Genomic DNA, 24,351 nt, shown 5'->3' on the forward strand with positions numbered 1-24,351 from the left:
CAAACTCCTAATAGAAGTGAAATGCAAATGAAGAGGACAGGATGGTGTGACATCTCACTTTGAAAATCTCTTATTTTCACATTCTGGTACTTCAGAGTTTTCTCTGTTTGGACCTAGATTTTTATACTTATTTCTGGCCTGGCTTTTCCTGCCAGGATTTCAAGGAATATGTACCCGCTCATTAATTCCTTGTTTTCTCAAGGATTCAGTGATTGGGTACATATGATTGTCATTTGAAGAGAGCAAGTGAGCCAAAGAGTCATTCCAAACTGGGGCAGAGATCATCCATTCCCTTGTGTTTGTACAGCACAGCTCTAGGAGACCTTGGCTGGGGTGTTTGGTTTTACCAGAAACAAAGCAAAATAAGAGATTTGTGAATAGCAATTTATATTGTCTCAAAGATTAGCTCCAGAGAAGGGCAGGGAAAAAAGATAATACTGCAACTGAAAATAAAGATTGCTTCAACTTAAAGATGAGTTAGTCCAAAACAAGGGGACATCATTTAAAGTGAGGTATTGGGAGGACATTTCTCACCACCCTTTACCAGCTCATAATCACTGAGCTAGGAAGTTCATCACAATCAATTTCTCCAACCAGTTCTCAGCCAGCCTCTCCTGAATTTCACAGCCAAGGGATCACATCAGACCCTCCCACTCATTCAAGTGCCCTTTGTGGGAGCCACACAAATATACAAGTCCTGCTCCGACAATCCCCACTTGTTCCAGCTTGAACAGCCCCATTCCATCTGAGCTGATGAGCCAGCCTGAAGCACAGATGCCCCAGCCAGGGCAGTGCCTCTCTCTGAGTGCCACTCAACCCTTCCACAAGTGGAAAGGGGAATGTATGAGATGTAGCAGCAGGGTTAAAAACAGGATTTGTACTTATCAACACCTATGAGAAGTATCAGTGCTTCAAATGCAGATTTATTTTTTTTTTTGCTATTTTTTGAAAATACCACTTTGTATTTTCACCAGGATTCACTTTAGTAATGACCAACTAAACTCTTTAAACTCTTTTTCCAGTGGAGGGAGCTCTCAGAGAGCTGCTCGGGACTGGGGCAGTGAGGGAAGCAAAGCGACCACGGAAAGTTTCCCGATAAAGCCACATTGGGGAGCTGCCCAGCTTTGCTCTGCTCACTTGTTCCTCCCCCTTTTCCTGATTGCACCCAACAGCAAATCCTGTTTGTACCTCCAGCTTCAAATCAGCCTTTGGCAGCATGGCTGGAAAACCCAAACATCTCTGTAACAATTTTTAATATATATCAAAAGCCAACATATTAAAAAATATAACTAAAACTTCACTTACTGTTACGCAGTTCCACCTGTTCTGTTTCTCTGAGAGGAAGATCACTTGGGGCAAGTGCAGAGAGCATTGAAATTCAGTTTTTGAACAGCTTGTGTGGCTTTCTCTGTGTCTTTTCTTTCTCAGGTCCTTCTCCATTCGCTTGTGTTTGTCTGCTTCCCAAAAACCAAGTCCAAGCAAAGAGAGTCCACAACAGTCACTGGTGCCTGTGGGTGCATCTCTTAATTGTCAGGGCAGAAGTGCTCGATGCTCCATCTCTAAGAGCACTTGCAAACCAGTCTCAGTCTCTGCCAGCAGAAACACTGGGAAATGGAGCTCTCCATACAGGAATACAAAGGCTCTCGAAGGGCCAGAACTCTGGCTGGCTGTGAGGGAGCAGAGAGGCACACCTTTCTTTTGGTGCAATGAGTGCCATTAGAGGAGCAGTCCCTGAGAGCCCTGTCAGCAGGCATGTGGGGAAGCCCAGAGCAGCAGGACAAGGTGCTTCAGCCTGATCCATTCAGCACCAGAAGGGATCCCACTTTTCAGTTGTCCCAGGCCAGAGGGTGACAGGCATTAAATGGCCAGCTGGGAGGTGGCACAGCCCAAGGCAGGGAGCTCACAGCACATCCCAGGCTCCATCAGCCTCTGCCTGGCAGGATGCACAAGTTCAACCACGATGCTCACAGCCCTGGAACAGCCATGCTCCTCCCCAGGGATCTCTGGAACAAAGCATCGTGTGGAGTTACAAACCAGGACATCTCTGAGGGCTCAGGTGTTGCTTGCCAAGAAGCCTCTGATTGGTTCTTTACCTGTGAAATACAGAGAGATACATCACAGGTGAGAACATGTTTCGTATTTGCAGAAACAGATTCATCAAAGAACATGTTTAAACTCCGGTGCTTTTTCTTTTCATCAGCTGTCCAAAGGATGCAGAGTTTGTTCTGAACAGGACAATCCGTTAATCCCAACCTCTCTAAAAAGTAATCAAGCAGCATTACAAATTACCACTGTTCTGAAATACACCCAGGAGGCAACGCCTCACAAGGGTTGTGCTCTGCTGGCACCTAGAGGGAGAGGGGGGAATCATCTCCCCAGGAATTCCCACAAAGGAATACTCATTCTTTCACCTAAGAGCTTCACCCTGCAGACCAAGGGTCACTGACTTACACTACCCGTGTGCTCCTGTGTCTCCTGTGTGAGGGGAAAGAATGCTGAGAATGAACAGCAGCAGCAGCCCCAGTCCCACAAACTTATTCAGCAGCTTGTCTGTCCCTGCCTCTCATTCCTTTTGTAGCCTTATGACCAGCAACTTCTCTGCCAACCTGCCACTGATGAGGAAAAATGTTTGTTTTTCTGTTAGAGCAAGGAGGGAATTACTGCCTGGAACAACTGGAAAATCAGTCTACAAGTGCAGTAAGATATTTATTTTTTTAAACTATTGTAGATTTACAAGCAGAGATTAGGTCACATTCATTGCACTTAGAGGAAGAATAAATAGCAATGTTTGCACTGATGTCTTAGCAGAACAAAATCACTACTGATAGGGGTTTTGTTCCCTCCCAAAGCACAGGGCAGCCCTGTATTCTGTGCTGCTGCAGAGCCCTCACCCTTCTGTGCTGGGTGATGTTACCTACAAGTGCATGTAATAAGGTAACACTTGTATGGCACTGCAGGCATTTCCTGGCACGCTCCCTCAAAGTGTGTCCTCATTTTTCCTAGATCCCTTGCTGAAAAAACTGTGGGAGCAGCCTTTTCATCCATGGATGGCAAATTAGATTTTTAAAGGAACATAAGGGAGAAAAAACACTCAGAAGATATTAACAAGAAATGGTGGGAGTAGGATGAACGGGACAAAACCTCTTTACTATACATATTGTAGAGCAGAAAGGAAACAAAAAACCTCAGAAGAAATCAAGTCAAAGAATCCCAAGAAAATCCATAAAATCCAGAATCCCTCATTCATTTTCTTCTCCAGGAGAGGGAAGCAGCCATGCAGCCATCCCATGCAGGCAGGGCTGGCAGCTCCTGCAGGGCTCAGCCTCAGGCACCATGAGCCAAAACCTCGGGCATGAAACTCCAGATAGAAGAAATGAATATTCTCTATGTGGAGACTTCTTCTCTGAAAAACTAAAATTTACTTGTGCAAAAAACTTCATGCTGGGAAGACTTGAGTAGTGCATTTATTCAATGTTTAGAAGCTACTCACTCTTATCAGGGCATGATTAGGGAATGGTCCTTAACAACTTATCTAAGGCCATGGGGTTAAATGATGTCACCCTGGTTGTGGCAATCACTCCTGCTGTCATCACTGCTGCCTCGAGGGTTCTTGGTGAGCTCTCTCCAGGGAGAAGCAAAAAACACCCCCTGGAAGATTAACCTCCATTTCAGGAACGTTGTGTCAGCAACAAACATCCCCAGAGGACTAAGCTCTGTCCTCAGTGCAGCTCTAACTAAAAATCTCTCTTCTTCCTGAAGCTGCCTTCACACCAAGCCAGAAAATGCAGTTTCTATAGTCAAAATTAGGTCCAGGCTCTGTTTGAAGAACATGGTACTAAGCACAGATTTTTTTTTTTTTTCAAGAAACTAAGCTAAAAGACTCTGTTACAACCCCAGGATCTTGTGTGGGGGTGTTTATTGTGGGATTTGTATTGTCTTTGCTTCTTGGAGATGCTGGGAAAGGTCAGAATAGCCAGAAATGATGATAAGAGGGTAAGGAGAGCAATATAAGTGCAGGAAACTCCAAGTCTAAACTCAGCTCTTAAGACAAATCCAAAAGGCTTCAGGGAGTGCTGGCTTTAAACGTGACCCAATGACACATTTGTTCCTTGGGTGCCCTGGCTGCAAGCTCAGCCTTCACCCTGCCATGGCAAGTCCCAAACTCAGAGCCTGCTCTGGGTCAGTCCCCAGCCGGTGCCACCTCCACACCTGCAAGGGCCTTGGATGGAAGCCAACCATGGCCAGGGAGTTCACACTGGACGCAGGAGGAGGCAGGTGAGGATAACAAAAGTGGAGAACAAAACCCCCTTAAATCAGCCACACAACCCATTTCAAATCCAGTATAATCCAGTCTGTCCCTGAGGGCTGATGAACCCTTTTGTCTGCCCTGAAGCCCAGCCCCAGGGAGGAACCCTGCCAGACCAAAATTGTTAGTGGGGAACCCACTCGCCCAGCAGCAGCTCCAAACTTAGCTCACGCCCACTCGAGATCCAGGCTCCGCCCAGCAATGGGACAAACTGACTCCAAAGGATCCTCGGCACTGCAGGAGCTGCTTTTGCCAGGCACAGAGCCAGGTGTAACCGGGACAGCACCAGTTCTAACTTCCCAAATTTCCTTCCAAATCCTGGAACGTGCCTGCTCCCAGCCCTAGGGCACCACTGAGCAGCACGTGGTAACTGCTGGTAACAGGGCACAATCCCTGTGTGTTTTCCTCTCAGGTCCTCTGTGACACGCTGAGGCAAAACCCAGCCCAAAGGCCAGCTGAGCAGCAGAGAAATGACACCTGCCAGCACCCAAATTTACACAATATCCTCAGAGGCAGCCATGCCACTGACTGTACACACCCAGGAGAAACCAGGAGCTGCCTGGGACACCACAACAAACCCTGAACGATCCCTAACCTGGGGCAACAGGAGGTGTCCAACCACAGCCTAAACCTTCCTCAGCAGCTCCTTTAAAATCGTGGCTCTTTATTGATTGCAGCTTTTGCGTTAGTGCTAAATACCCAGGATTTGGTACTGCTGCCATCCTTGCTGGCTGTAATTGAGCAGGGTCAGAGTTCACAGTGATTTCGGTCACTTAGGGTGTGTTTGGGTCATTTTAGAGGTGATATAAATCCAGATGTACCCAGACTATTACTAGAGAGACCTTTTCCCTGTGTATGACCTGGGTGCATTTCCCTACCTTTATAAAAAAACTGCTTTCCTCTCTGCCTGCTAAAAATTGAATATAAAAAGGCAAAAATCATCCCCTTCCAAACCCTCTTCTCAGTTATCTGTTTCAAAGGTGTATAAATCCAGCAAAGAAACAAAATCAAAAGCAACTTCTAAAAATGGTAGAAAGATAATAGAGTCATGATTTCCTTATTTCTCCATTTTGACAACTGCCCAAATGCTGGGTTTTGATGTCTCACCATGAGGATGTGTTTCACTTGCAATGAGCTCCTGATATAGGTGCAGGTGTTTGAAAATGGAAAACAACCTCAAGAGCTCCCATTCTCCACCTGTTTCTTACACCTTGCTGCTGCAGGGGAACATTTCTTGGATCATTTTCTTTACATGGGAGCACTTTTAACCCTGGCTTTTCACACTCAGCCAAAGATATGCCATAAAAATTACAGAGTTTAGGTATTATGTGGGCATTTTCCTTTCTGTCAGAGCTCTTTTTTGAGCTGTTGTGTTTTACTGTGAGCACAATACAAAATTAATTCACTTTGTGGGTTCGAGTATGTGCTTTGCATCTAAACCACATTACATTTGTATTCTGTTATAACTTAAATATTTAGTCAGAAATATAAAATAAAAAAACCCAGGAGCTTCTTATAGCAATACAGTGGTTAAGCTCATCCTAATAGGTATAAACTATTTTTCAAATCAAACCTTATTTTTAGTGAGGATAAAGGCTACTGCTTTACAATGGTGATACAAGCTGAGCCTCTCAGAATACATGGGAAGTTCAGGCTGTTACAAAAAATATACCTTGTATGTGTTCTTTTCCTGTAAGCCAATCCTATCTAAGCTCACCTGTGACAAAGCTGCTGCTTCAACCCCTTTTTTGCAACGGGTTCTGCAAAAACCAGACCTTCAAAACCTACCAAGGACAGGTGGGATGGCACAGCAGGTCCTGAGCTAAGGAGGAAAAAGCTGCAAGGTGCCACACCGAGATTTATAAAAGGGAAAGGCTGGGGCTGCCGGGCGAGGAGTCAAACCATCCCTCCCTCAGGGCGGCATTCCCGGCGTTATGAACCCCATCCCGCTCCATCCCTCCGTCAGTTCCCGGCTCTCTCAGGGCTGAGGGCGGGAACCCCCGGGCTGTGAGCCCCATCCCGCACTATCCCTCCCTCTGTTCCCGGCTCCCTGAGGGCTGAGGGCGGCATTCCCCGGGCTGTGATCCTCATCCTGCTCCATCCCTCCCTCAGCTCCGGCTCCCTGAGGGCTGAGGGCGGCATTCCCCGGGCTGTGAGGCCCATCCCACACTACACTTCCCTCATCTCCCGGCTCCCTCAGGACTGAGGGCGGGAACCCCCGGGTTGTGAGCCCCACCCCGCACCCTCCATCCTTCGGCTCGCTGAGGGAGGATGGCGGCATTCCTGGGGCTGTGAGATTCTCTGGGCTATGAGCCCCATGCCGCTCCATCCCGACCTCAGTTCTCGGCTCCCTGAGGGATGACAGCGACATTCCCCGGGCTGTGAGCCCCATTCCGCTCCATCCCTCCCCTCAGGGCTGAGGGTGGCATTCCCTGTGCTGTGAGACCCATCCCTCCCTCAGCTGCAGCTCCAGCTCCGGCTCCCTGAGGGCGGCATTCCCCGGGCTGTGACCCCCATCCTTCCCTCAGGTCCCGGCTCCCTCAAGGTTGAGGGCGGCATTCCCTGGGCTGTGAGCCCCGTCCCGCTCCATCGCTCCCTCAGCTCCGGCTCCCTGAGGGCTGAGAGCGGCATTCCCTGTGCTGTGAGACCCATCTCTCCCTCAGCTCCGGCTCCCTCAGGGCTGAGAGCGGCATTCCCTGTGCTGTGAGACCCATCCCTCCCTCAGCTCCCGGCTCCCTCAGGGCTGAGAGCGGCATTCCCTGTGCTGTGAGACCCATCCCTCCCTCAGCTCCCGGCTCCCTCAGGGCTGAGAGCGGCATTCCCTGTGCTGTGAGACCCATCTCTCCCTCAGCTCCCGGCTCCCTCAGGGCTGAGAGCGGCATTCCCTGTGCTGTGAGACCCATCCCTCCCTCAGCTCCCGGCTCCCTCAGGGCTGAGAGCGGCATTCCCTGTGCTGTGAGACCCATCTCTCCCTCAGCTCCGGCTCCCTGAGGGCTGAGGGCGGCATTCCCTGTGCTGTGAGACCCATCTCTCCCTCAGCTCCGGCTCCCTGAGGGCTGAGGGGGTCCCCCCCGGCCGCGCCCTGGCGCCCCCCCGCGGTCACGAGCACAGCGCGAGACGAGCCCGGCCCGGCCCAGCCAGGCGGGAAAACCTCCCCTAAGCCCCTGAGCCGGCGCGCGTCTCCTCTTATAGGCGTCCGCGCCGTTCGCCGGCAGGCGGGTGGAAGGGGGCGTTTCGCTGGGCGGGGCAGCAGCGCGCAGGCGCGCGGCGGGCAGCCCGGCGTGACGCGCGGCGGAAGGCCCCGTTCTGGAAGCATCCCGGCCCGCTCCCGTCCCGCTCCGGCCCGGCCATGCCCGAGAGCGCGGCCCACAGAGCCCCCGCCGGGGCCGGCGGCAAGGCCAAGGGCGCCTACCAGGACCGCGACAAGCCCGCCCAGATCCGCTTCAGCAACATCGCCGCCGGCAAAGGTGCGGCGGCCGCGGGGGGAGCCGGGCCCGGCCCCGCGTGGTTCGCGATTGGGGCGGGGGGCGATGGAGCCCCGGGGCTGGCACCGGCCGGGCCGTGGCCGGGCTGCGAGCGGGCGTTGCCTGGGTGTGAGGGCCGGGATGCGGCCCTGGGCGCTGACACGAGCCCCGTTCTGCTCCTTTGTGAGTGCCCAGAGCTAAAATGGCTGCAGACAAGGGGCCCGATAAAAATGGTTTAAAAACAAAGAACTGTGGAAATCAGGCCTGAGACTGCAGCCTTTTCCATCGTTCCGCTCCTTGGGACCCTTTACTCTGCCTGGGGGCTTTCAAGGGACAGGGATTTTCTGTTTAGAAAAGATGTTTGATTGATGGAGCGTTTGTAAGTGCTTGAAATCAGCTTGGAAACGTTTTCTTCTCTTCCCAGCTGTTGCCGATGCTATTAGAACGAGCCTTGGACCAAAGGGAATGGATAAAATGGTAAACTTTTTGTTTTAAATTATCAAAACAGCTTACTGGAGATACTGTAAATTCAACATGGCTTTTAGATGATGCCTCCTTTTGCCTCAATTCTTTCCCACGTTCCAGGTATTTTAAGGGAAAGTGGGAACTGAATGGACATCTTGGTTTTGAAAACAATGTTTAAAATTATTTCGAGGCTCAAATGACAGTCTTGCAGCTGCTGATCAGAGCTGTGTTCCTGCCCTTTATTCCCAGATTCAGGATGCTAAGGGAGATGTGACAATCACCAACGATGGTGCCACCATCCTGAAACAGATGCAGGTTCTGCACCCTGCAGCCAAAATGGTGAGTGGATTCTTTTCCATCTTGTGTGGATTTGAGGAGCATTACCCAGGATGGTGACAGAGCAGGAGATTTTGTGCCTTGTGCTCCAGGAACATTTGTTTTGACTGTGGCTTGTGCTTAAGAGTCACAAACCATTATTTATTACCCATGTGCCTTATGCACAGTCCTTCTGTATGTTTTAAAACATAAGAAAAATGAAAATTTAAAAAAGAATGTTAAGAAAACGTGGCTCAAACGTTCATGTATCGTTTGAGAAGGTAAAACTCATATCCCAAACCATTAGGACAGAAGGGAATGAGTGAAGGTATGACCAGGTGGTCTGAGGATACAGTAGCTGGTCCTTTGAGATGTTCAGTGTTCATGGATTTGGTTGTGGTTGGAGCTGAGGTTCCTGTGACCCTCCTCCAGGAAGGAAAAAGCAAACCTGTTAGATAGGTGTGTTCAGTTTAAAATTTGGGAAAAAAAGCTCTGCTTCTGGAAGTGAATCACTGTCCCCAGCTGTATTTTGGCCAGAGAAGTGTCTGGGTATGGGTAAACAGCTCTCTCTTTTTTTTTTTTTTTTTTTTTTTTGCTATAATTTTTCCTTTAGTTAGTAGAGCTGTCAAAAGCACAAGACATTGAAGCTGGTGATGGCACCACCTCTGTTGTGGTCATTGCTGGAGCTCTCTTGGATGCCTGTTCCAGACTCCTTCAGAAAGGTAAATAAATTCATGTAGCATGCAGGGACTGTGGGTACTGCAGTCACTTTGTCCTTTTGCACGTGTGGGATGGAGCTTAGGGTAGCTGTAATCAGTTGGAAGGGTGAAGGGTGGATCCCACATCCAGAGAAATTGGGGAGTTCCATACAGGGCTGGAAAAGCAGTTTTTGAAAATCTGCAGTTTAATCAGTGTCAGCCTCCTCTCAGGCTTCAGCTGAACAGCAGCAGCTTTGGGAATGGCAAGAGAACTTGGAGAAAGTGTTTCTGGGATGTCAGGGATTGCAGGGACTTGTCTGTAAAGACAAATCCCTTAGAATGTTACAGCTTTTCCCCCCAGGTTTAATGGCAGCAAATAATAGGGGAGGTCATACATTGCTGAAGAACATTCTGCTGAAATGCTTCAGTTCATTCTGACCTGAGCACCTTGAGGTTTAGAATGGAAAGAGATGGGGAAGAAAAACCAAAAAGACCTGTGTTGGGAAGGGTGGAGTGTCTAACAGGCCTGTGTTATTCTCTGCACAGGAATTCACCCCACCATCATCTCGGAGTCATTCCAGAAGGCTCTGGACAAAGGGATTGAGGTGCTGACCAACATGGCCCAGCCCGTGGAGCTCAGTGACAGGGAGACCCTGCTGAACAGTGCCACCACCTCCCTCAACTCCAAGGTACAGCTGCCCTGCCCTGGCAGCTCCAGCCCAGCCAGGCCCTAAGAAAGAGCAGTTCCATGTTCTGCACATCCCTGGGGTGGGTTCCCTTGGAATCACTCATCTGTCCCTGCCATGGAGCAGCCATGAAGGAGATTCCTTGTTGAGACATCTTTTCCTGCAAAACTCTGGCATCAAATACTGAAACACAACAACAATATTGTTGTGAAAGTGCTGTTCATCAGTGTGAAGCCTCTCACCATGGTTTCTGTACCATTGAATCCCTTAGGTTGTGTGTCAGTATTCCAGTTTACTTTCTCCAATGAGTGTGGATGCAGTGATGAAGGTGATTGACCCATCTACAGCCAATAGTGTGGACCTCAGAGATATTAAAATTGTTAAGAAGCTGGGGTAAGAAACAATTTGTACTTAGACAGATTTTGTCTCTGTGACCTCAGTTTCCCAGAGTGCTGCAGTGATGGCTTCTGTTTGTTTCCAGGGGCACCATTGATGATTGTGAACTGGTTGAGGGACTCGTCCTGACTCAGAAGGTGGCAAACACCGGAGTAACCAGAGTGGAAAAAGCCAAAATTGGCCTCATTCAGTTCTGCTTGTCTGCTCCAAAGACAGATGTAAGTCAGACTGTGGCTAGAGCAAATCCTCATCCTCTAGGACTTGGCACAAGCAAAGAGAATAACAAATGTTTTTTTTTAAGATGCTGTGGTGTCAAGTCTGTGCCACAGCTAGACTGATGGGCTGCTGGGTCCTAAAAGACATTACAGTTGGTATAAAAAAATTGTTTAAATTATAAATCATGTTTAAATTACGTTTAAAATTGCTTAAACTTCAGTGTTACCTGAAGTGTCTCTAATAGCATTTTGCTGTTATGCTTATTTGTTTAGAATTACAGCATTTTACACACATTTTGACACTTGCTTTTCTCTTTTTAATTTGAAACAGATGGACAACCAGATTGTTGTTTCTGATTATGCTCAAATGGACAGAGTGCTGCGTGAGGAGAGAGCCTACATCCTGAACCTGGTGAAGCAGATCAAGAAGGCTGGCTGCAATGTGCTGCTCATTCAGAAGTCCATCCTGAGGTACGTTAATGCCCAGGCACAGTTGGAATTGTGTGGAAAACTGAGGCCAAACACAGGCACACTTGGCAGAGTAGCAGTGGCTGTGCCTGTAGAAAGCAGCAGCACTGTCTGTATTTTGAGTTTGATGGCATCCTCACTTTGTGCTCTGAAGAGTTTGAGCACTGGGACCTGACTCCTTCCCTCTCGTTTTCAGGGATGCTCTCAGTGACCTGGCCCTCCATTTTCTGAACAAAGTTAAGATCATGGTGGTTAAAGACATTGAAAGAGAGGACATTGAGTTTATATGTAAGGTAAGGTGGCTCATATAAATGAGCAGCAGTGTTTAAAATCTACCCCAATACTAACTGCCCAGCCAGGGCCAATTTATTATGACATGTTCACAAGTTTCATGTTTTGACTATAATGCAAGAGCAGACATTGCCCTAAAAAACATTTTGTGCTCTGCTGAGCAGTCACACTTCTGTAGAAGGATTCAGGACAAAAAGCTACAGTCCCTTCTGCATTTTACTGTCCTGTGCAGAAGACCAACATGCAGTGTACTTGCTGACTCTGCAGTCAGCCTCTGGATTAATTTTTTTCCCATTATTTTTTCAGACAATTGGAACTAAGCCTGTGGCTCACATTGACCAGTTCACCCCTGACATGCTGGGCTCTGCTGAGCTGGCAGAGGAGGTCAACTTGAACGGTTCTGGGAAACTAATAAAGGTGAATGAGGGACAAAATGTCAATCCTACTTAACATCTGTCTGTTATTTTAATAACTGGTGGCTTTGACGTTTTTACTGTGGAATTTATTACATTTAAGTACCTGTTTCTAAGCTCTGAGTAGCGACCAGCTTCGGTGGTGCAGTGGTTTTGCTTGGCCTGACATCAGTGCTGTTACAGGATTTGAAAGTGCCAACGGCAATGTCTTGTTGTCCCAAGCTTTTATTTGCTCCCCAGTGTCAGTATTTGGGTTTATGTTTCAGATCACAGGCTGCACAAACCCTGGGAAAACCGTGAGCATCGTGGTCCGCGGCTCCAACAAACTGGTGCTGGAGGAAGCCGAGCGCTCCATTCACGATGCCCTGTGCGTCATAAGGTGCTTGGTGAAGAAAAGGTAACGTCTCACCTGGGTTATTGTAACTCCTGGAGCCTGGCTGTGTGTGAGGTGAGGTTAATGGGCATCCTGTGCCCCAGGGCTCTGATTGCTGGCGGGGGAGCCCCGGAGATCGAGCTGGCGCTGCGGCTGAACGAGTACGCGCGGACGCTGAAGGGGATGGACTCCTACTGCGTCCGTGCCTACGGGGACGCGCTCGAGGTCATTCCCTCCACCCTGGCTGAGAACGCGGGGCTCAACCCCATCTCCACGGTAACGGAGCTGCGAAACAGACATGCCCAGGGAGAGAAAACTGCTGGCATAAACGTCAGGAAGGTAATGAGGGGTTGGAGTACCTGGGTGTTACAGGGGACATGCTTAACCTCCTAAGGGTTGGACTAGGGAGAGGGCAAGGTGGTAGCCTCCCTAAAATTAGAGGGAAATGACAGTTTGTTCTCTCAGGAGCTCACCCTGAGCATTGATAATAGCACATATTAAATGCTTTATGCACACAACAAGAAACATCTCACATCTCCACAAAAGCGTTTCAGCTACAACCAAAGATCCATTTAGAATGGTCCATCAGTAGGAAATGCAGTGGAGGGTGGTCATAAGTTGGGAGTAGCACCAGAGCTTTTTCTCAGCTGGCACTGTTGACCTTTTTTATTGGCTAATTTTGACTGGGTACATCAAGTACCTGGGGAGAGAAGATGTGTGCTGTAATGCCCCTGTTGCAAGTGAAAGCCCTGTGATAGTCCAGGAGTTGATTGCCCTCAGAATTCTGGTGCTAAATGTGCCTGTAGTGTGTCTTGCACAAAGTGAAGGCTCCTTGTTCCCCTAGGGTGGCATTTCCAACATCCTGGAGGAGCTGGTGGTGCAGCCCCTGCTGGTGTCCCTGAGTGCCCTGACCCTCGCCACAGAGACCGTGCGCAGCATTCTCAAGATTGATGATGTGGTGAGTGGTGTTGGCATCCTGGTCTGGGTTATCCTTCCTTCACAAGCACCAGCACCTTGTCATTCACCTGCTGTGCTTCAAAATGCAGTTACTGTGCAGAGTATTCTCAGTTTGTGTGCTGCTGCTTAAGACCATTCAGCCTTTTAATAAGTGCAGCTAATGAATTATAAATACTGCATCATAAAGCAAGGCATTAGAGTCACTAAAAGGCCAGGATCTTTATCAAAGGAGGAATTGTGATGTGTCCTGTGCTTCTGCCTGACTGTGTGTCCTCCCTGCAGGTGAACACTCGAGGATAAGCTGAGCACAGGTGGGGACCAAGGCCTCGAGCTCCTGCCCTGTAGCTGGAATTTGGACTGCTCACCAAAAGCGCCTGTGGGAATTGTCTTAAACTCCACCAAGACTGACGTACTTTGATCAGGTTTAACTTAAGTAACAGTTGGTTTTCAGAAAGAAAATGCTGTTTTATCAATAAACATGCAGTAGTCTACCTGACTCTTTGCTGTATAATTTTGTTGGGTTTGGTTACATTTGCTTTTCTCCGCTCCTCTTTAGACTAAAACATTTAAGGTGACCGATCACCTCTTGTGATATATTCTAAAAACACCCTTGAAGTGCTCTCCAGTAACACTGAGCTGGCTTAGAGCTGCCTCTCCCAAAGCCTTCCCTGAGGCAGTGGTGGTGCTGCCCTCAGTGGTGCCTCTGGGAGGATCTGTGCAGTGGGAGCCCCTCCCATTCCTGGCTCTCCTGAGCTCTGCAGCGATTCCTGCTGCCATCCCATGATCCAGAGCCCTGCAGGGTGTTCTTCACAGCCCTGCCTCCCCCTGCCCCCAGAATAACTGCCTTTCCCAAAGCTGCTGAGAAGTCAAAAGTACCCTGCTATATAGTAATGCAAATCAGATTTCCAACTTCTAATTCTTAGCCTTACATTCTAAATTAACACTTTCATTGTCATTATTGCTATATTGAAACAACCTGATTCCTTTTAATGTTTAAAGGAGAGTGTTTCTTCCATTTCTTCTCTCATTTCCACTAATGATTGGTTGGAGCATGGTGTTGACCTGCTGTTATGACTTACCAAGTAGAACAAACAGAATAGCTCAACTACTAATTAATAAATTAGACAATCAATTTAGGCATTAATGCTCTGCATTAATTATTCATTGCATGTTTAAAATTGCAAATAGTGCCTTACCCCACAGGTAACATCCAACAATGATCTTAGTTCAGGTACTATGATTAAAGCTTTCATCCCCCATTATGATTCTTGACAAGAATTCCAGCAACAATTGTGTGTGATTTTACCACAAAAAGTATTTGTAATTTCACTACATTAAACAGGTCCATGCAGCATTCATTCCTCTTTGTAGAGGAAGAATGTTCCTGCTTGTCCTGATAGAGGATAGGACATTCCTAGGGCAGAATGTTCCTGGTTCAGGATAGAATATTCCTAGGGCAGAATGTTCCTGGTTTAGGATAGAATATTCCTAGGGCAGAATACTCATGTTTATCCTGGTTTAGGATAAAATACTCCTAGGACAGAATGCTTCTGCTCCTCCTGGTTTAGGACAGAACATTCCTAGGACAGAATGCTCCTGCTCCTCCTGGTTTAGGATAGAACATTCCTAGGGCAGAATACTCATGTTTATCCTGGTTTAGGATAGAATATTTCTAGGACAGAGTATTCCTGCATATCCTGGTTGCAGATAGAATATTCCTAGGACAGAATGCTCCTGCTTTTCCTGGTTTAGCCTTACCCTCATATTGCTTACCTGAAGTACAAATATCAAACCGGAAAAAGCTTAGTAACTTCAGGGCGCAAAACCCGCGGGCTCGCCAGCGACAATTGGGGGTTCCCACTAAAATCCTGCGAGAAACCAGCTAAAGCTCCGCACGGGCAGCGGCGGCGGGCGGAGCGCAGCCCTGCGGCGCTCGTTGCGGGCGTTACCGCGGCCCGCCCGGCCCGGGGCCGCCCCCGCGGGGCGGAGCGCAGCGCTCGGAGCCGCCGCCGGCATGGAGGACGCGCACCGGGCCGCCCGCCTGGCCGCCGCCTGCCTCCGCACGCCGCTCGACCCGCGCACACGGGCCCCCGCCGCGCTCTACGAGCGGGGCCCGCCGCCCGCCGCCGCGCAGGTACCGCGGGTTCCCCGGTCCCGCTCCGCGCACGGGGCTCGGCGCTGCCCCCCGGGCACGGGGGACACACGGACACGGACGCACAGACGCGGGCGGGGGACGCCTGGCAGATGGCCCGGGCGCGGCAGCGCCGATCCCTTAATGCGCTCGCGGAGCAGATGGAGGCGCTGCCTGCCCTGCCCCGCTCTCCCTGGGAAGGGCTGGGGCCGCTCCGCGGGGCGAGGAGACGAGCGGGCTTTGAACACGCCGGGTCCGGGAGGTGCGGGGCGCTGGATCCCAACGCTTCAGGATTTTTGCAGTGATAACGTGACAAAACATAAAAAATATTTTTTCTTTTTTTTTTCTTTTTTTTCTTTTTTTGTTGGAATGTCAGAGCTTATTAAAATACCCCTGAGTTGAAAAGTAATACTCTAATTATATTTATAAAGAAACTGGCTGATGACTTTATTTTTTTGCTTAGAACAAAATGAAGCTTTTGTGATGCTTCCTGCTAACCTGGTTTCAATAACTTCTCTGACTTGTGTAAGCTTTAAAAATGCTTAAAGAATGTTAACTGCACACAGCTGCAAGCTGACAAATAGTACTGGAAATATAAGCTGTGCAGAATTCCTGTCATTTCACAGTAAGTTATAGAAATGGCATAAATATTTATGCACCGCATCTCTACTGACTTATTTTTAGAGTCGTTATGGAACTAGGAGGCAGAGAAGGTTCTGTTTGCTTGTAAATAAAGGCATTTTTAGAGCTGCATAGCAATCAAGGAAGAACTACACTTTACAAAATAGTTAATTTTTTTCTTTTGGTAAGTCCTTTTGATCATATTTCCTCTTATAAACATATTGATTACAGGGCAGACTTGGGAATTTTTACAGACTTTAAATAGGACCCTTAGGATATAAATTAATATGCAATAAGATTATTCTATGTACTTCTACATTAACATTTGTATACAGGTATCTCTATTTGTGTTACTTTACCATTCCTTAGACTTAATTAGGAGAAAGCAATATTAAGAACCTTGTTCCCCTTCCTTCCAGCAGAAAAAATTTAAAAACATCTCTTCTAGGATGGCTTTGACTTGGATTCAAATACCAACAGAGAGCAGGCCTCCCCTCCAAAGAGAGACTGTGACAAATGGATAGACTTTTCCAAAATGTACAATTCAAATCAAGAGTATTACTTAAAGCTGGAAGAGTTGAAGAATGCCCACATGGAGACCATGGCAAAACTGGAAAGTATGTATCAGAACAAGCTGTATTTAAAAGGAATACAAGCCCTGGATAAGAGAAATGACACCTCTCCAAAGTGCTGTAGGTAAGTTTGGGGGCACTTTTAGCTGAAGATTCCCAAATGCTTTGCAGGCAGCTGTAAAACAGCAGGGTGTGTTTCTGGGCTGGAACGTGTTCCATTCCCCACCTCTCATAACCAGATAATCAGAGAAAAGTCAGTTTTTGTGACAGAAACGCTGTCATGTTGCTAGTGGTCCGTGAGGTTTAGAGGTGGCTGTGCAGCAGGGGTTGGGCAGCACATTTAGGAAAGCACAGGGCCTTTCCCAGGTGTCAGGAAGTGCTGACTTGGTGACCAGCACTAGAACCAGGATCTGCTCTGAGTGCTGCTCCTTTCCCTTCCCTCTCCCTTAGGCACTCATTTTTCGTTCTAGTGATGATTGCTTAGAGTGGAAGTCACCAGCTTTGCATCAATGTTGGACTGGCTTAAACCAAGGTTGTTTTCTTTCCCCCCTTTATTTTCAAGGCCAACTTGGGACAAGAGTTCCTATCAGCCTCTTAACCTGCACAAATCCTTTTCAGACTCAGACTTGAGCGATCCCTCGGGCCCAAGCGCATCGGACGCATCTGATGAAGAATTAGTGTTTGAGGAGAATGGCAGCAAAGCTGGATCATCCTCATTTGCTAAACAGCAGATTGAAAAAATGTGGGATGGGTTCTGCCTGGAAGACTACATCTCCCGTGCCAAGCACAGCCTGCCCAGCTCACCAGCCTGCAGGAAAGTGCACAAGAAAGAGAAAGAGAAAGCATGGTCCCCCAGAGTCACCGTGCCCAAGCCCTTCCAGATGACCATCAGAGAAGCTCAGAAGAAAGAGCAGAACGTCAAATCCAAGTCACAGATTGAGCTGGAAAACCACCTGCTGAAGAAGCAGCTGGAGGAGGAGGCAGAGTGTCAGAAGAAGTTCCGAGCCAACCCCGTGCCCGCCGCCGTGTTCCTGCCGCTGTACCAGGACATCGTGCGGCGCAGCGAGGAGCGCAGGAGGTCGGTGAGGGAGAGGAGCAGGCTCCAGCTCCTGGCCACACAAAAACCCTTCAAGTTCATTGACCGAGAGAGGCAAAGGCGTGAAGCCAGGAAAATGCAGTTAAAAGACCTTTCCCCACCTGAAAATAAAATCAAAGTGTTCAGAGCGAAACCAGTCCCCAAGTGTGTTTATAGTGCAGATTTCCATGACAAGGTGAAGGAGGAGGAGCTCTGCAGGGAAATCAGGATCAGGATGAGAGCTGAGGAGCTGCTGCGAAATTCATCCGTACCCAACAGCAGACTGGCCTTAAAAGGGACCAACAAAAGGAAGAAACACAGGAGCACTGAGCCAAAGCAAATGGAGCAAAAGGTCAGGATCAAATCGAGCGTTCCCGATTTTGAACTCCTACATGAGAAATTCCAGAAACGCCTCCTGCAACAAAAAAAAGTGAAACCCCTCACGGTCTGTGAGCCTTTTGACCTTTGTACTTCTTACATCCCTTCAAAAAAGGACAAGATCTTGAAGGACATGCAAGAGGATGAGGAGAAATTGAAGGAAACTCGGTGGCCATTTGCCTCTCCAAGAAGGAAGCCTCAGTCAGGGGCAAAGCCTCATCTGGGAGAGGGAAAATCCAAACCTCCCAGAACCACAGAATCCACCAGACGACGGCTGCAAGCCCTGAGGTGACTGCTTGGAGATGCTCTACTTCATATATGTTTGAAATTTTTTTTATTATTATTATTAGTATATATTTGATATTTTATTTGGGGTTATTTTTGGTGTTTCTACATATATAGTTAATTCTTGCATATAGTGAATATAGGATTTAATTTGTTAACATAAGGGCTTATAAATTTTAAAATATTTTAATATAGGATTTCATTAGTGTTTATTATTGTTAAAGGAACACTAGTGCATTTTTGTCAGCATGTCCCTAAGAAGAAGACAAATCACTCTGATTTCCCAGGATGTCCCGAATGCCTTGAAATAGCACATACATTGTGTGTCCTCTCATAGCAACCCTGTTTTCACCCTGTTGTTCTCTTTGGAATCATCTTTGCCAAAGCTTCCTTTGAAGTCTTGCTCTAGGTTTAAACTGAATTCAGCCTTAGTTTATTTTCCCCACCAGGAATTCCCTTGAGGAAAAGAGAAAGCTGGAAGAACAACAAAAAAGGAACAGAAACAAGCAGAAACAAAGAACGAAAAAATTCCAGAAAATTGTGATGGCTCGGGCTGAGGCCAATGACCCACATCAGAGCCTAGCTCAGATGTCTAAACCCAGATTAAAAACATTCAGGTATTTTGTTGCATTCCCCTGAATCCCAAACAGCTCATTCAACAATGAGAAGGAGAGGTTTGGGATTGCAGTGTATGTTAAACATACAGTGTGTAAAAAAATAGCATAGTCTAAGTTTAGATACTTACATGTGGTAAATTAAACATGGTGCAAGCAGCTGATTAAAAAGTGTTCAAATTTAGCATTTCAGCTGAGAAACTGATGCCAACCTATACTGAACTCAGAGTATAGAAATATATAGCATATAGAAATATATATATTTTCCATATTAGATTATTATAGACTCAATAACGGGAGAGTCCTGTGTTTTCTCCATTGATGTGTCAACTAAAGAGGAAAAGGTTGTAAAAATCAAAGGGAAAGGGGACAGTGTGGATACAGAATATCCTTGCAGAGCTGGATACTGCACTGGTGTTGGTACAACTTTGGTGCAGCAGGAAACATTTCACCATTCACCTCTTTGTCCCAGCAGGTCCCCACTGAAGAGGGAAATAAAAGCAGGAATATTTTAACTTCCCAGTGTAACAGCAGTGAGTGAGGAAGCTGCTGGTGCTCAGGACTGGGATCCCGGGTTCCCTGGAGTAGAGATGCAGTGCACAGACTCTCTGTGTGTCACGCAGAGAAGAACACGAGGCCTTCCTGGAGTGCTGTAAGCTGCCACTCCAGATGGCTCCAGCTCTGACACAGCCCCAACCCCATGACTGCTGCTTGCCCTCGTGTTTGGGGCTAATTTAACCCTTTCTGCTTTTCTAATCCTAAGAAAAATAAATCCTGTCTGAACAGGTCTTTAGTGGGGTTTGTGATCTGGCCTGGCTCGGTGGTGCTGTTATGTGGGGATGCTGAGGCACTGACTGCTCTGCCCCTCTTGCTTCATGCCTGGGCAGGATTCAAGCACAAATCCCAATTTCCAGTAAGCTGGCACACTGTTAATAACAGGAGCTTTATAATCTGAGTGTCCTCATGATCTGCTGACTCTGGGACAGGGAATGAAGAGGCACAGTGATTGTAGATGTGGTTTGGGTTTGTTCAACAGCAGATTTCACACTGCACTGTTCAGCTTAATCAGATGGCAGGAGAGTGAAATGCTGCTGTTGCAAAGCAAGGTCACTCCCTGGTGCAGCTGCTGAAGCTGATAGTGCTCATTGCAGCCCAGCTGGAATGTGTCACACTGTCTGTCAGAGGCAGACAGGCAGACAGACATTCAGAGCAAGGAATGGAAGTTCACTTCCAGCATGGTGAGGAGTTCAGAGATGGCCGGGGGGGAGGCTGGAGGGAGCAGAGGTGTAAAGGGCCCCCTGTGCCCAGCTCAGAGGCACATCCCAGAGCTGCCTGTCCCAGAATGAGGAAGGGTTACAGCCCATTCCTCCTGGATTATCCAGTGCTCCCTGTGATCCCAGAGATCATTTCAGTTAGGAATCAACAGTTTCATTGTCCTGCTCTACTCGCTGGCCCCTGACAAACCAACTCAGGTAAAAGGTGTTCCATGATCCAGGACATGGCCACCCCTCTTGGGTGATCAGCTGCTGAAGTAGCAAGATTCTCACCTTCAGACTTGAAAAGTACTGGTCTTTATTTAATGCTCTTAATTTCCTGTGGTGGATTCTGTTTAACTTTGCTTACAACAACTGGAAGATCTGTATGAAATCAGCATGTAAAAAACCCTAACTATCCAAATTTTTATACCTAGAATCCAACCTCAGCCTCTATTTAAGTCCCCTAGCCAGGACCTGCCTCTGCCTAGCCAAAGTGACTCCTTCAGAGATGAGTTGTTCAGTACCTCTAATGTATCTTGAAGTATGACAACATTTAATTTGTTATGAGCAATTTAACTGCTGTAGAAAATGACTCCTTGTACTATAAATTAATAATGATTTCTCTTGTGCTCTGCTCCCCTTAGGAACAATGAGAGGCAGAGAAGGCAGGAATACTTGCAAGAACTGCAAGAAATGGAAGAAAGAGTGAAACAAATGCCATTGCTTTTTGAAAGAGTCACTCAGGTTGCCTTGTTTCTGAACTATTAATTTTTGACTGATACTGAATAAGACATTTGTGCTCTGACATTTTTAGAAGATACATCAAAAGCACTTTTCAGGGCAGAGTTTCTCCATTTCAATCTCTGTTGCCCCATCTCCATGTAAATATCAGTAATTTTTGGAATGTGCTTGCACAGGGAACAGAGAATTGTTGTAAATGTGTCTGGTTCAGTTCCAACATGAGTAACCCTGACCACAACCAAGCATTGCTGCTACAGAAAAGTAAAATCTGGGATAAAATTTTCAAGTATTGTTTTGCCATTCTTACCTGCAGTGAACAATCATTTCCACTTGTCAGCAGCAATTAATGAATCAGAGGATTGATATAAATAAAAGTATCATTTAATGCATTAGATAACATTTAACCATTACGGTTTTTCTACAGAAAAATGCCAGAATAGCTGCAGAAAAGTATTATTCAAACAGGCTGAGAGCACTGGGGATCTGCCCAGAGTTTGTTTCAAAGAAAGGAGGAGCAGCCAAATCTCTGCATTTCTCCACTGCTGGGGATTTCACCTCCACTGCTGGCAGAGCAAGGTACAGATGACTGAAAGCTTTTTCTTTTTACCCACTATGTATCTAATAATTAGGAAATTTTCCATGTGTAGATTTAAGGGTTTTTGAAATTATTTTCAGTATTTTCCAGGGAACTATTTGGCTATGTGGTATGTTAGCATTAGTGTGTATTTTTGATTGTTTTTCCTGAATTAAATAGTATTTCATAAAACAGAGGAGAGCTGCTTAACCAAACTGGCTATGTTATGTAATGCACTTCAAAGGAAAAAAGAAGAAAAACATTCCTTGTTTGTTCCTTTCATCCAAAATTCTGGCAGGTTGCTGTAAGTCACTACCTTTAAATTTTAGATTTTTTTAAGTGAAACTTATTAAAAATAGTTTTTAATATCTATTGGGTGTTATGATTTAAAAGGAAGCATAAATTTTTAAAAAAGGAATATAAAAGTAGTACTATTTAATTATTTTCCAGCATAAAAAGAGACTCTTGTGTGCTGCCTTCTCTTTTCCTTCCCCAGCTCCACCCCAGCCAGGGCTACCAGGCTTTGGCCTGGGTTCCATAAAGGTGGAAAGCATCTTCCCAGAGAATAAACCCCCCATGCAAATTGTCTTTTCAGAATCACCAAGGTTAAAGTGAGAAAAATTCAATTCTTGGAGGAAGCAGCTGCTGACAGTCCCCATTCTGAGCAGTCCTGGGAGGAGGAGGAGAAGGGAAAAGGTGTCAAAACCTCCACCCCAGATGGGCAGTGCAGTGACCTGGAGGATGGGGCTGGCCTTGGGCCTGGATCCAGCCAGCACAGGGACCAGGGGGAGGAGGAGGAGGAGGAAGGCAAGGCAGACCTGTCACTTGGCCATTCCCAGGAGGAGGAGGAAGAAGCAGAAGCAGGTCCATCTCTGGACCATTCCCAGGAGGAGGAAGAGGAGGAGGAAGCCAAGGCAGGCCCATCCCATGGCCATTCCCAGGAGGAGGAGGAGGAGGAGGAAGCCAAGGCAGGCCCATCCCATGGCCATTCCCAGGAGGAGGAAGAGGAGGAGGAGGAAGCCAAGGCAGGCCCATCCCATGGCCATTCCCAGGAGGAGGAGGAGGAGGAGGAGGAAGCCAAGGCAGGTCCATCCCATGGCCATTCCCAGGAGGAGGAAGAGGAGGAGGAGGAAGCCAAGGCAGGCCCATCCCATGGCCATTCCCAGGAGGAGGAAGAGGAGGAGGAGGAAGCCAAGGCAGGCCCATCCCATGGCCATTCCCAGGAGGAGGAGGAAGAGGAGGATGAGTCCAGCCCCAGGTCTGATGGCTCCCATGAAGAGGAAGCTCAGTCTGACCCTGAAGCTGAGGGTGCTTTCCAGTATGAGGATGAGGAGTATGAGAGTGATGACTCTGAGGAGAAGGCCAGTGATGAGGAAGGGCACTGAGGAAGGGCTGGGGCTCAGGAGCCTCTCTCACTGCTGGCTGTGCTTTTTGAAGCACTTTGTGTATTTTCAATATTGCTTCCTCTGGGAACCATCCCCTCCTGCCCATGGTTATCACAACACCAAGCAGGTTATGTTCTCTTTTCCTTTGAGGAAGAAATTATTACATCATTACCTTTTACAGCTGCTCCAGATGAAGAGAATAACAAAAGAATTCAAATTCTTGAAGCAAATGTTTAAAGCCACCCCTGGTTTGGAATTCTGGTCTCTTGTAGAATCCTCAATTGCAGCAAGGAAAACATTTGCCTGAGTTTGGCAGATAACAGGCACTCTAAAGATCAAGGTATATTATGAAATATTGTATCCCACACCAGAGGAAAACTTGGTGCTTTGCTACACATCCAAAATTCTGTGAATTTGTACCTCTTATTTTAGGAGCCCTGCCAGTGCAGGAATTCTGTTTGTTTTCCAGTCAGAAAGCTCAAGTTGCTCTTTTTCACCAAGAAAATAATTTATTTTATATTACTGCTCTTTGTTGCACTCTTCAGTGACATTGGTGCACCTGTGTTCCCAAAGTGAGCTGCAGCCTCACTGTTTAATAATAAATTACACAATAATCTAATAATAAATTACAGGGTGCTGAGTAACTGCTGAGGCTCCAATCCAGCCAAGGCAGGGCAGGTTTTGGAGCAGGAATTGCCATTTTACCCCTGCAAAAGGGGAATCTTTTTACCTCAGGGAGCTCCAGTTGTATGAAGCTGAGCAAGGGAGTGCTTTAATAGCTCTTCTTACACACTGGCTACTCAGGACTTCAGCTAATGCACAAAAAACTCTCCAAAAATGTTTAGGATTTGTTTTTTTCTTGTATCAGTACTCCCTTCCCCTACTCTTACTGACTTTCTTGCTAAAAAATCTGTCATCCTTTTTTCCCCCTTGTTTTGTTACACACTTTCTCTGTGTTTGGAAGTTTTTTAAGCATTCTTACTTTTATTTATTTTTAAAGTGTGAACATAACTAATGTGAATTTGAAACATTTTTAAAACTTGAATAAAATATCTGTGAAATTATTAATCCTTGCTTCACAAGGAAGTTTGCTTGTGGTTGTCAGTATTCTGTAACTCTGAGGAGTGGTACAATTACCAATCACAAATTTGGGTACTTGTCCCTTTAGGAAATCAAATCCTGTTCTGAAAGAAGGCAGAGGAGCTCTAAATTATGTTATTTTTCTCAGATTATTTGAAGTGATTTCAAAGGAAAAAAGTCAAATCTGTTTCTAAGATTTGACAGCTCTCAGCTAAGTGTTCTAAAAGAACAAATATGTAATTATTGAACTGCTAAACTAGGGATTGAAAATACCACTACAATTCCTGTGAATGTAGAGAAAGTAACAAAACCAACCCTTTTTTAAGGTTTTAGAAGGGGTTGGGAACCTGTGTAAAATTTAGATTGAGTTTGTCACTGAATTTTTAAATATTTTAAATATAAACCTTCATACTAACAGAATAAATGAACATGATAAACATGATTTAACCAGGAAGGGTTAGGACAGATTTTGGAGGTTATGCCTCAGGTTTTTTTAGCATTTCTGGAAAAGAAAAACAGAATTGTGTGGACTAAGGAGATCCAATTGATGATGGTTCCCCAAGATTTCCAGGAAGCATTTCTAGGATATAAA

At 46.8% G+C, this 24,351-nt stretch overlaps 2 protein-coding genes across 2 annotated transcripts; both read left to right on the forward strand.

Annotated features, from left to right (window-relative positions):
* Nucleotides 1-7,582: 7,582 nt before the first annotated feature.
* On the forward strand, nucleotides 7,583-13,543 carry CCT4 (chaperonin containing TCP1 subunit 4). Its single transcript, XM_058801975.1, has 14 exons — nucleotides 7,583-7,773; nucleotides 8,195-8,247; nucleotides 8,485-8,574; nucleotides 9,164-9,272; nucleotides 9,795-9,937; nucleotides 10,206-10,327; nucleotides 10,416-10,548; nucleotides 10,877-11,016; nucleotides 11,210-11,306; nucleotides 11,611-11,721; nucleotides 11,984-12,114; nucleotides 12,195-12,429; nucleotides 12,935-13,048; nucleotides 13,330-13,543. Exons 1-14 carry the CDS (start codon nucleotides 7,656-7,658, stop codon nucleotides 13,345-13,347), a joined length of 1,614 nt encoding a protein of 537 aa, XP_058657958.1. The 5' UTR covers nucleotides 7,583-7,655; the 3' UTR covers nucleotides 13,348-13,543.
* A 1,518-nt stretch (nucleotides 13,544-15,061) lies between these two features.
* On the forward strand, nucleotides 15,062-23,724 carry FAM161A (FAM161 centrosomal protein A). Its single transcript, XM_058802555.1, has 8 exons — nucleotides 15,062-15,181; nucleotides 16,248-16,495; nucleotides 16,934-18,112; nucleotides 18,559-18,726; nucleotides 20,624-20,723; nucleotides 21,145-21,296; nucleotides 21,890-22,040; nucleotides 22,197-23,724. Exons 1-8 carry the CDS (start codon nucleotides 15,062-15,064, stop codon nucleotides 22,677-22,679), a joined length of 2,601 nt encoding a protein of 866 aa, XP_058658538.1. The 3' UTR covers nucleotides 22,680-23,724.
* Nucleotides 23,725-24,351: the final 627 nt, after the last annotated feature.

The sequence above is a fragment of the Ammospiza caudacuta genome, chromosome 3 (assembly GCF_027887145.1).
Source record: "Ammospiza caudacuta isolate bAmmCau1 chromosome 3, bAmmCau1.pri, whole genome shotgun sequence".
NCBI lineage: Eukaryota > Metazoa > Chordata > Aves > Passeriformes > Passerellidae > Ammospiza > Ammospiza caudacuta.

Bases quoted from the DNA above. Each gene is read 5' to 3' on its own strand.
- CCT4 (XM_058801975.1), top strand. From the start codon at position 7,656: ATGCCCGAGAGCGCGGCCCACAGAGCCCCCGCCGGGGCCGGCGGCAAG. The intron at 11,017-11,209 runs GTACGTTAATGC...TCTCGTTTTCAG, and splicing joins ATTCAGAAGTCCATCCTGAG to GGATGCTCTCAGTGACCTGG. The intron at 12,115-12,194 runs GTAACGTCTCAC...CCTGTGCCCCAG, and splicing joins AGGTGCTTGGTGAAGAAAAG to GGCTCTGATTGCTGGCGGGG.
- FAM161A (XM_058802555.1), top strand. From the start codon at position 15,062: ATGGAGGACGCGCACCGGGCCGCCCGCCTGGCCGCCGCCTGCCTCCGC. The intron at 16,496-16,933 runs GTAAGTTTGGGG...TTTATTTTCAAG, and splicing joins ACCTCTCCAAAGTGCTGTAG to GCCAACTTGGGACAAGAGTT. The intron at 18,727-20,623 runs GTATTTTGTTGC...TGCTCCCCTTAG, and splicing joins CCCAGATTAAAAACATTCAG to GAACAATGAGAGGCAGAGAA.